The sequence below is a fragment of the Haliotis asinina genome, chromosome 11 (assembly GCF_037392515.1).
Source record: "Haliotis asinina isolate JCU_RB_2024 chromosome 11, JCU_Hal_asi_v2, whole genome shotgun sequence".
Taxonomy (NCBI): Eukaryota; Metazoa; Mollusca; class Gastropoda; order Lepetellida; family Haliotidae; genus Haliotis; species Haliotis asinina.
Genome location: NC_090290.1, coordinates 51,834,704 through 51,847,032, shown reverse-complemented (window position 1 = coordinate 51,847,032; position 12,329 = coordinate 51,834,704). Strand labels below are relative to the sequence as shown.

The 12,329-nt window shown below is 40.6% G+C and overlaps 1 protein-coding gene across 1 annotated transcript in view; it reads left to right on the top strand.

Moving 5' to 3' along the window:
* LOC137255522 (ankyrin and armadillo repeat-containing protein-like) overlaps positions 1-8,371 on the top strand; it is a 28,610-nt gene extending 20,239 nt beyond the window's left edge. The window contains exons 12-18 of the mRNA XM_067792954.1: positions 746-896; positions 1,240-1,393; positions 1,736-1,897; positions 4,577-4,806; positions 5,265-5,423; positions 5,611-6,035; positions 6,674-8,371. Coding sequence (XP_067649055.1) covers positions 746-896; positions 1,240-1,393; positions 1,736-1,897; positions 4,577-4,806; positions 5,265-5,423; positions 5,611-6,035; positions 6,674-6,956 — 1,564 coding nt within the window. The 3' untranslated portion in view covers positions 6,957-8,371. The remainder of the gene's footprint in view (positions 1-745; positions 897-1,239; positions 1,394-1,735; positions 1,898-4,576; positions 4,807-5,264; positions 5,424-5,610; positions 6,036-6,673) is intronic.
* The last annotated feature ends 3,958 nt before the right edge of the window (positions 8,372-12,329 follow it).

The following is a 12,329-nucleotide window of genomic DNA, read 5'->3' as shown; positions in this document are numbered from 1 at the left end:
CCATTCTGTAACCTTCAACTAGATGGTTGTTGAGACAGGTGACTGAGTTTCTTGTCTGTCATTGTACCCAGATGATCAGTCACTGGATTGTCTGGAACACTTCTTAGTGACTCCTGGCACAGTTAACAGACAATAAACATGCAAGACATCAGCTTTTTCTCAGAGTATTACCACCATTGATGTGAAGGGTTCAGTGTAGGAATGTCAAGGATGGCTGTGTTTGAATTTACAATCATGACCAGATAGCAATATTATTTAATTGATGATAAAGTCAGTACTTTACTGTTCTTTAATACTTCAACAAAATTTGCTTTGAAGTAATAATTAGTTACAATTTGATGCTTGACTGACCTGGGTGCTCAGAAGCATGCAGACTATACTGCTGGTCTGCCCTAGTTCTGATATTTCTGCTTGTCACATGACACAGACAAGAGGGAACATGGTGGTGGAGTGTATTAAGAATATCTTGATTACTTGTTACTGCTGTTTTTTTCAATGATGTGCACAGTAACAAAGCCCACTCTAATTAATTGTTGACATGAGTGGCCTATGAAGCTTGTTTCCATTGACATTTGTTATAATAACATGTTCTTGTGAGGGTTTATATATTAGTATATTACAGAAAGATATACATACATACAGTGGGTGTCACCAAATACTGATAAATATCATGCACCAAGGAGCGTGGAAGTTTTACCTGAAACAACAGTGATGAATTCAGTATGAGATGACTGTGTTTGCACAGGCCGCTGGTGGAACTGATCAAGCTAAACCGGAATGTGACAGTCCAGGTGAAGGCTGCGAGTGCACTGGAGGCTCTGGCCGACAATAACTCTGAGAGTCAGGCCGAGTTCCTGGCGCTGGATGCTCCTAAGGCGCTGCTCCGGCTGCTGAAGGTAACCAGCAAGTGTCTTCTTCTGATACTTTTATATTGTTCCTAGTATGATATTAGGGAGTGAATTTGGTTCGGTAGGCAATAGTCACAGAGTTGAAATTTTGCAGTTTTGACCAAGAAAACGGCAATAACCCTCGGCAACAATTAAGCATATTGATGTTCATAGTCATTCTCCATACTGATTGTTTAACTCAAAGGAGGAAATCTGGACATCTTAACATCATATAAAGCTCAATATGCAGCTGTTATAATAGCACAGATGAGACAGATTTCTAGTTGCCCAAAGATAGTGATGCTAGTTTCATCAGACTAAACCAATTCTAAACCGTTTATGCATGATGCAGAATATCAACATAGAAGTACGAGAGCAGGGAGCCTGTGCCTTGTGGGCATTGGCAGGACATACCAAGACTCAACAGAAGAACATTGCACAACGGATAGGCATCCCACACATTATTCAGATGCTTCTGGAGCCGACGGAGAAACTGCTGTATGTTGGTAGGTACAGATAGTTAACTATCACTGATTCCACAACAGGCTGTTTGAGATAGTGTTTTCTGTTGGTCTTGGGTGCAGTGTAACAATCTGCTGTCCACAGGTTTCATGACATAATGTTCCCTGTTATTCAGTGTTGCAGTGTAAGAACTTATTGCCCACAGGTTGCATGACAATGTTCCCTGTTATTCAGTGTTGCAGTGTAAGAACTTATTGCCCACAGGTTGCATGACATAATGTTCCCTGTTATTCAGTGTTGCAGTGTAAGAACTTATTGCCCACAGGTTGTATGACATAATGTTCCCTGTTATTCAGCGTTGCAGTGTAAGAACTTATTGCCCACAGGTTGTATGACATCTATTGCTTTGGGGAGAGAGAGTATGGAGAACCAGAATGCCCTGGCAAAAGCTGATGCATTCCAGCAACTTGTCCGTCTGCTGCGCTCCAACAAGACGTCTGACCGGGTGCTGCTTATGGTGATCAAGGTGCTGGGAACCCTCTGTGTTGGTGAGAATGCCAAGTTTGTTTATTAATTTGAAAGATGGTGTAGTCTCTTAAAAGTTGTTATAAATCTGTTCACTCATCTGACTGACGTTTGGACATTTTGAATGTATGAAATGTATGAAATGTATGAACGTCCCAGACATTTTTGGAAAGCTGGCTTGTACATCTTGGTGATAGCACAAGGACTCTGGTATATACTGTGATCTTCATCCTAATAAAGATAGTGAATTTGGCAGCTATACTTTATATGAAATTGGACTAAGATTTGACTTTCCAGAGAAAATAATCCTCTCCTTAGTCAGGGAGCTGTGAGTTTAGTATCACAGTGTATCATGGTTTGATTGTCAGATGCTCTTGTCTATGAGTGTTACAGGGCTAAGTTGATTCTGGCAAACACATACAGGTTAGCTGACCTGTTCACCCTAACTTTCTCTCTCTGGTGGCAACCTATAGTTTTCTGATGAGAATGTGTGTCCTTGCTTTGCTTGAAGGAGTGTGATTGAACTGGGATTCCCAGCAACTCTTCTACACATCGTCAGGTATTCTGATTATACCTGACACTCAAAATTATCTTTTGTATGATTCACTATCTGTATGTATAATATCATATAAAGCTATTCTATAAACACTGAGTAAAATACTAAAAATATTAATCAATAATTGAAAAACCTTATTTCTGGAGACAATTTTGACAGTGTGAAGATCTTTGGACAATTCTGTGTAATATTTAGTAGCACTTATGTGTTTTCCTGTATGCACCTGGTTCTATTTCTCACATAATGTGATAGGTGTGCCCAGTTGGATTTCTGTCCATCTATGGATTGTTGCTGTGTACACCATCCTGACTGACTGACTGACTCACTCCCAGTTCAGTGATGCAAGGAATATAGTCATGTAAACTGATTTCATGCAAGGAAGGCGTCTTCAATAAAGAACATGTGTGATCATTTTTTTCAGTGGATTCTCCGGAAATTTGGGGTATAGGTTAAATTTTGTCATTCTGTGACAAGTGTAAAATTTAGCCATAAACATAGCTGATTTTTATTTATCCTCAATGGCATGACCCTTGTCTGTTATTCAATTTCTAGTGAATAACTCATGCATCGTACGTCAATAGGTTTAGCTTGGAATGAATCACACAGTATTCTGTCTTGCACATACTGCACAACTGAAATGAATGTCAGTACTATTCAACTGTCGCAAATTGGAAATCACCACATCATATTCTTCATAGTATTTCCTTACCATGTATAGTAGGCACACCTATCTTCTTTTAGCGCTTAAACTTTAAGTAAATGTAGGGGAGACAATTGTGGGAGTGTCTAGTTTGACCTTCAGGGGAGACCACCCTATATGTGGTCTATATGTTTCACTCTATATGTTTCGTAATTGCTACTGTCAAGGCTGCTGAGACATAGGTGAGCGCGTAGTGCACATGTATGCTCAGACTCCTCATTTATCAGGAAGTTTGTGGTAAACAGAGCATGTTTTATATGTGTTATATCGCTATATCACCATACCAAGAACGTCCATTTAATCCTTGTGGGGATTCCCCAGATTGTCATGCCGGAAGTAGATAGGGAGTTGCTGACTGAGGCTCCATTGCACAAAACTGTCTTAGCACGAATGTCATCTAAAGTCCCTGACTGTATCAAAGGCTTAAGTTAGAACTATTTGTGCAACAGGGCCCTGACTCCGTGATGTGGTTGATGCTGTGTGGTTGGACCTTGCATGCCTGGCACAGATTTAAATATTTACAGGCTTCTTCAGTGTAGCTGGAATATTGCTGACAATGGTATTTTTTCATATTCCTTTTGGACCCGTGAAGGTCCGGGGAAGAATAGGCCTTCAGCAACCCATGCTTGCCATAAAAGGCGACCTTGGTTGACACATGTCATCGGTTCCCAATTGCCCAGATTGATGCTCATGCTGTTGATCAATGGATTGTCTGGTCCAGACTCGATTATTTACAGACTGAAGCCATATAGCTGTAATATTACTGAGTGAGGCATAAAACTAAACTCACTCACTCACTCAGATACTTATTGACCAGTGGGGTAGCTTAATGGTTGAAGCATCATCTCATCATCCTCATCTCATAATTCCCCACATGGGTACAGTGTATGAAGCACATGTCTCGTGTACCCTGCTGTGTTATTGGGGCAAAACCATAACTCACACACATACTTACAGTTACAATAGGACTTCAACTCAAATTTGTGCAAGAATGGGAGCCCTGTACAGTGTTGGTCTCAGGCCAGTTAGGGTAGCTCGCTGCAGACCTTTAGATGTCCTGTGTTGTCAGAGCTTGTTCATGACATGGAATACGTTCTAACGCCTGCTGCTGTAACAAACAGTCAGTCAGCATGTTGTGCATGTTCTGTCTAATGAAATTTCAAATGTTATAAATAAGTTATGCAAATGATGTGCGATTTCACCATAATGTTAATGTAAATATTTTGAAACCAGTAACAGTATTGTGGATCTTCTTTGACAGCTAATGTTGATTTTATGTATGGCGTAATGCAGAAGACTTTGTAAATGTTAACAACAGAAGAAGTTTGAGAGTTTGAGGTTCACAAAGTTTGTTTATGGTATTTAGATATGCTGTAAAGTTAGGAAACTAAACTTACTTTCTGATACTGTCTCCTCATAACTCAGCATAGTTGTTATCTGTCCCAGGTGTGGCTAATCGCAATAATAAGCTGACTCAGCGGAAAATCGCAGAGGAAGGGGGAATCCCCATCTTGGTGCAGATCTTACTGTCTCCCCCGTCTGAAGAGATCCATGTAGAAGTTGCCCACTCACTGGCTTGTGTGGTGCTTAGTAACCATGACAACCAGGAGAAGTTGCAAGAAGAGCAGGGCTTCAAGTTTGACATCCTCCTGGATTTGCTAAAATCCAGCTCAGAGGTGAGTCAGTTGATGAATATCATAGTCACCTGTACTCCCTAATTGCATTCAGAAAAAGGATTTCAAAGGGCCATTCATTCATTCATTCATTCATTTATTCATTCATTCATTCATTCATTCATTCATTCATTCATTCATTCATTCATTCATATTTCTCCATGGTACTGACTTGGCACCATATGGACCACATCTCTTTCTTTCTAAGAATTGTGTTTCTGTTGTATCAATGCACATCTCTTCAACCTCGAGCCTGACAGATACAGATAGGGATATGAAGAATTTGGAGAAAGTTACTTATTGACATCCTGAGTGTTATTTTACCATAGCAGAATTGTCAGCTATGTTTTACACATGTCTACAGCTTGTATGTATATAGGACACTATATTCTGCTGTTTAAACTCTTGAATATATCCTGTGCTATGGAAGGGGAGGTAACTCAGCTTGGTCCGTGTTTTAGGAGATTCGCCTGAAAGCAGGTATGGCTCTCACAACCTTTGCCTTCAACAACACGCCACAGCAGTTTGCCATCCGGGAAGCGGGAGGCATCAAATTCTCTGTGTTCGAACCTTTCATCAAGTCAGGGGATGAGTACTACCAGTGTTCAGCAGCATTCCAGGTAACCATGACAACCATTCTGTTCTTAATATTTCTTCATTATTCTTACTCAAGATACTAACAATACATTACTTGTAAAACAATCTTATACTGATTCCACAGTTCTATTTATATTTCACATTATTTTTTAACCAATTTTAAAAATTCTCTCTTGCTTTGTCATTCCATTGCATCAATTCTTCATGCAGATTGTGGTTCTGGCTCGTGTCATTGTCGATCAAGACCAAGTCCTCCTCACAGCAAGGGGGATAACTGAACTGGTGAAGAAACTGACATCAGAAGATGAAAACACTGTTGTCATAGCAGCCAGTCTTCTGTCCAGCCTTGCACACACCCGTGCAGGGATTCCAGATGCCATGATAACCACCGGCGCCATAGAACTCCTAGTGGAACGCCTTTGGTCCAAGAATGACCTTGTCCGCAATGCCGTGGCTGTGGCCTTGGGGTACTTGACGTACAACAAGACGGCTGCTCGTGACCTCCTGTCCAAGTGTCGGCGAGATGGGCTTCTGTACAAACAGCTCATGGCAAATATTGGCAATGATCCTCGAATTAGCCAGGAATTTGTAGATGACTTCAGACGAGCCAAGATTGTTGGGCTTCCAAGTCAATGGTGAGTTTGTTGGGGAGGTGTAATTATGGATATCACTAACTAGGAAAGTTGCAGTGGCTGAACAGGTTCAGCGGCTGACTTTGTGTGCTGGTGCTTAGGTGATTAGCATTCACCAGATTGGACTCAGTGCAAATATGTACTAGAATCTGTGCTTTACTAAGAAAGTGTAATCCCCAATATGACATATGTTACATTTGGGCATTTGTGAAACATTCCACAAACTGGTACTATTGACTGACTTACTCTGCCTGGATACACAGGTTCAGCACAAATCAGCCAAAATGACATTGCATCAGTGCCAGTTCCTCCTTATGAAAAGAGGATACACAGATGGCTTAGTTGACTATGGTGTTCAGTCATCTGAGCTGAGTTGTAGCTTCATGGCATTCCAGATATCTATGACCATTTGTCTTCTGTCATTGCAATACTCTGTAGCAAAAACACTGTCTCCCAGTGTCAATCTGTGACACTGTCTGTCATTACACTCTGCAACACTTCCTGCAAACAACATTCTGTAACACTGTTTCCAAACAGAACTCTCTAATATTTTCAACAGACAACATTCTGAATATTCTCTGCAAACCCCAATCTACTAGAACAGTGGTTCCAAGTAATGATCAATATGTCTGTTTGTGCAGCCTGGAGATATCCAGCATGGGTCTCCATTCCCGAGCATCCTCTCGGCCACGAACAACTCAATCTGGTGGGCGGCTCAATTCACAAGGTGGCTACAACCGCATCAAGTCAGCTCCTCCGTACGTGCATCAGCGAAAGTCTGTGACCAGCGTTGCTGCTAAACCTACAGACGAGTCTGGGCGCAAATCAACACTCTCAACACGTCCATCAACCAGTTCTACCCGAATCACGGAGAACAGTGGCAGCTTCAAAACACAACTGAAATCATGGAAAAAGAAGAACTAGATTATAGCCATACCCTTGGTTTTTCTTTGAACCACAGCTTCAAAGTATCAGAACTAAATCCTACTCTACCGTCAACTAGCTTTAGTTGTTGTACTCGAAGAGTGGTACCATCAAAACAAAACTTTGAGCTGAAAATGTTGTAAGCAAGATTCATGTGACACAAACTAGTTTTATAAAGATGGCCAGTCTAGAGCATTGTAAGTTATCTTGACATTCCCTTGGTTGATGGGACTGTGCCCATTGAGTGGAATGATGACTGTAGGCGTTAATAAACTGTAAGTACTGATTCTTCACTTTGTTCTATGATATGGAGGACATGCCGAGGAGCATATAGTCTTCTGTGAAACTTTTGTGGAAGTACCATTGCTATATGGGCCCCCAGTTCTGTTCACCATCGTGAGATGTCAGCAAGTAAAGAAAACTCACCAGCCTACAACACCAACTGCCTACTGACTCTGGACAGGTGAAGGTGGATTACAACATCCCGAGCTGGATGGTGTCAGGTGTCATCTTACAACAAACTTGGTGATCTGGCAGACTGGAGTATAGTGGGACAGTTGTTGTGGACGACATCATGGTGTATAGTGGAACAGTCCAGGCTGTGTATATTAGAGCTTTTTTGGCTGAGAACAGAAAAGATCAGTCAAGTTGCCTTTGTGCCCGACTCAGTGTTGTGTTCATTCTCAGCAAGCTGCACATGATTCCGTAGAAGCCTTGCCAACAGTCCAACAACCATGATATATAACCCATGCTGGCACTTCCTTGTGAATATGACATGTATAGCTTTGCCATGTGTGGTATATTGAGAAATATTGCGTACATCTTGCAGGAGCAAGCTGTTGAACAAACTCTTTGATAAATGTTATTCTTTGATCAATGTGTAGACTATTCAAGCCCTCCACTGATTGTGGTCTTTAAATGGTTGGACTTTAGATTCTTAGATTGCAAGAATATTTATTCTCCTGATGGCAAGAGTACTGCTGTTTTAGAAACTAGTCAAGAGATGTTGATCTGGTCTTACATTGTTATTATGTAGTTTCTCAAATTTATGAGCAAAAGTCTATGTTTGTACCAAGGTCTTAGAATGTATTTAGGATCTTTGACTTTTGAGAATGGGCAAATATTATATTTATGTCCTATGTCTGTGATATCATCAGTATGTAGCGGGATCTGAAGCTGTTTCTCAGCTGGTATCAGCAGGATCTGAAGCTGTTTCTCAGCTGGTATCAGCAGGGCCTGAAGCTGTTTCTCAGCTGGTATCAGCAGGGTCTGAAGCTGTTTATCAGCTGGTATCAGCAGGGCCTGAAGCTGTTTATCAGCTGGTATCAGTGTAGGCCTGATGCATTACGGTGTTGCTTCATCCTTAGGATCTCAAGTAGCTTAATCCCTCAAGTCTTTGCAAGGATTAAAGCATATCCCCATCAAGAAGATTTCTCTGTGAATAACAATCATGTTTTACTCTTGGTAGTGCTATCTCAGAGTTTTATCTTTTTCTGTTTAAACAGTTCAAAATTGCTGACTATGGAGACTTTTTTCACAACACACATCAATCTTTGATGAGATTTGTGTTAAAGTTTACTATGGTTTGTAAGTTTCACAACATTATGTAGGATATTACACAGCATGAGGATCAGTTTCACTGTCACTGAATTCATCAGAGGTAGTCATTGAGAGGTTGTTCAGAATGTATCAGTCTGAAATTGTGTCTGAAATTATATTATTATATTTTAGTTTCTACGTCATCATTGCTAAGTCGAACCCTGGCCAGCGACAAATTCAAGTCATGCATTATATCAGGTCTGCATACCTTCAGGTATTGCTTGATCACTTCCTTTAATGATTTAGGGGTATGTGTGTCTAAAGGCAGTGCAATACTCCTGCAGAGTTGTGTAACCTAGGTATGTAAAAGATCTGATTCCACTGAATGGGAACCTTGGTCTGTCATCACTGTACTCTTTGTGTGTGCGTGTGCGTGTGTGAGAGAGAGAGAGGGAGAGAGATAGAGACCAGTAACCATACTTAATCAGTCTCACCCTGGCTTACCTTCTGTACTAAGCTCACATATCATACACTTCACAGTAGCTGTGTTAATCCTCACCAACTTAAGTCCAGCAGTAGGAGGGGGTTTCATCAATGGCTGCCTCTGTTCACACAGCAAATGTTAGATGTGAGAATCATATTTTGATATTTGGTAAATAGTTAATCCTTAATCCAATTTATGCTATATAATGTAAAGTATGTATATGCATGTACATTGTTTTGTCCATAACTGCTATCCAGTTCGAGACACTGTTGATGGAGGAGAGATCTGATCATGACAAGATCTGAGTTGTAGTACGTACAGTCTAAAGAAAGATGCACATGTGTCAAGTGTTTGCCATTAACCCTGAAAATCTGCAGGTGCTAAGGACCCCATCCTCAGTATCCCAAGGGGATATGTTCTGTATCAATCACAACTCACTTTGGCTTTTTAGATTATCTAACCACTTAATAATGGCAACACAAACCATGCAGAGGAACTCTGAAAGAGGTAGAAGGAGTTCTGGCACATACTTTTTCAAAATCTGAGTCTCACTGTGTACAAACCTTCACAGCTGTGACCGCTTTCTTTGTTGACACAGGTAAACTGGCTTGTAAGGGCAGCTTAGTTGATTGGCTACTGTGAGAATGTGGAGCCAGCAAGTGGAGTTAATAAAATTATGGGGCTGTACCATAGATGCATCCAGGGTATAGTGGAGATTTACTGGAACTTGTACCCTGGAGATCTCAAGAATGTTTAGGACCCCAAATCATAAAACATTGTGGGTCCATATTGTAATATGGAAATAATACTTAGTTATTGGGAATGAAAAAGCTGCCGGCTGTAAGGACCTGCAGCAAACAAAAGCTGTGGGTCTGAGTGTTTTTCAGTCAACCTCGGGCCTAGCGACAGGCGTTAATTTTAAATGCTACCTGTGTCAACTGAGAAGGTACGATTCCATCCACTTAGTCAGTTAATCAGGCCCACGTCCAAACTGCCTGCTTGTGGGTCAGGTAGTCTGATAAACCTGTTGTATCATTATGAGTCAAATGTTATAGCAGCACAGCAAGCATATTTTGCCCTGGGAAATAAATTCTGATGTTTTGCATATTGACTTTACTGCAGTTCCTTGACCTGCAAATTGGTGATTTCATGAGGCCATGTTGGGACCTGAAAAACAAGCAGTTTTGTTTGTGACCTGATTCAACAGACCTGAGAAGCTGCTCATAAACAGGGATATGACCATTCACAGAGAGGGGTTGTTGGATAGTCCAGTGGTTAAAGCTTCAAGCTGAAGACCTGGATTCAGTTCCCCACATTGGTACAATTTTGTCATATTCCCCACTGTGATATATCTGGAATATTGGTAAAAGTAGTGCATAACCATAGTCACTCATTCTCCCCAGTCAGTGAGAGAAAAAAAGGAATATTGTTAATAGTCATAACCCTATAAGTTGAGAATCTACACTTCCCATTTGCTAGGAATGTATGTAAATACCTTAATCTGTATGAACATCCTGGTTAGAAGCCACTTAATCTGAAGAATGTGAATCAGTTGTAGGGGTTTCTTAAATAGTGTGTCCACAGCTTGATCCCAGGTATGAATTTGTGAGGGGTCTAGTTGGACATTAGGTTCCAGAGTATTTCTTTCAGAACTGGAACAGTGTAACCATAAGTTTTCAACTTGATGCCATATTTTATTACAGAGTAATTTAAGTATCATTGTGTTTGTATTTTGTTAAATTATATCTTGCAATATAGTCACATATATCTGATCTCACAGAATTATATATATTATATAGTGTATATATATTATATCGTGTATATTTATTATATGGTGTATATGTATTATATGGTGTATATATATTATATGGTGTGTTGCTGTGGTAATTCACTATTGTGAAGCATCCAGAGAATCATCTCAGCTCAAGTCTGGCAAAACTGGTGTTGTCCATGGTTATTGAATACCATTATTGGTGCCATAACTGTCCAAGTCTAAGTTATTGTAGTGAAGTTCTGATAATCTTAATACTAAGACTGTTTCTGGAATCAGATCATTGGCTCTATTCCACAAGGAGATCTTAGCACAAGAACTGTTTGTGGAACCAGGTCAAAGGCTCTATTCCACAAGGAGATCCAAGTGTCAGGACTGTTTGTGGAACCAGGTCAAAGGCTCTATTCCACAAGGAGATCCAAGCGTCAGGACTGTTTGTGGAACCAGGTCAAAGGCTCAATTCCACTAAGAGATCTTAAATAGTCTAAGTAAACTTAGTCTCTCCTCTTCTGAGTCTAACAATCCCTAGTAGAAGGTTGTGTCAGGTAACCTTTGAGAGAACACAGCTTACCAAATAGCAAAAGTGGACATTCACACATACCTTTTAAACTTTTACTCAAAAAGGTTTGTACCCAAACGATCCCGAATGCTATTTTAACGTACGATTGCTTCTGGGTAATGCACATGGAGCATGCTACAACACTGCCAGCTGTAAGTAAACAGTTGCTGGAAATAGCTTTTTTGTCAATATTCAAGGATGTCAGCTTGTGGAAATATTGGTTAATGGTTACAATATCATCAGAAAGCCCAAAGTTTATATACTGCAGGTCAAACCTTGGTGTTTCATGTGGATTTTCGTTTGTTGATTGATCAGTGCCAGTGACTGGGGAATTTTGTACTGAACCCTAAACAGTAGCCTGTGTCTGACTGGTTATATCCATTTGGCCGTCAAGCATTTGATTGGATGGTCATAGGTCACTGACAGGTTACCTGATGCGACCTCCTACTTAGGGTTTGTTAGACTCAGTAGAGGAGTGTAATGAATAATACTGAGACTAAGTTTACTTAGACTGAGATCTTAGTGCTAGGAGTGTTTGTGGAACCAGGTCAAATGCTCTATTCCACAAGATCTTAGAGGTAGGACTTTTTGTGGAACCAGGTCAAAGACTCTATTCCACAGAGATCTCAGTGCTAAGACTGTTGTAGACTTGTGTAACGAATAATACTGAAACTAAGTTTACTTAGACTGAGACCTCAGCGCTAGGACAGTTTATGGAACCTGGTGAAAGGTCCTATTCCACAAGGAGATCTTAGTGCTAGGAGTGTTTGTGGAACCTGGTGAAAGGTCCTATTCCACAAGGAGATCTTAGTGGTAGGACTGTTTGTGGAGTCAGGTCAAAGGCTCTATTCCACAAAATCTTACTGCTAAGACTGTTGTAAATTTGTTCCAAATATTAGGATTCATACTAAGATTGTGCAGCGTGGTCCATGATGGTTGTCATGTTACTCCCAGCTGTCCGTCAGAAAACAGCTCAGCATGCTTTAGACAAGCCTGACTGGGTTCATAAAACTAAACATG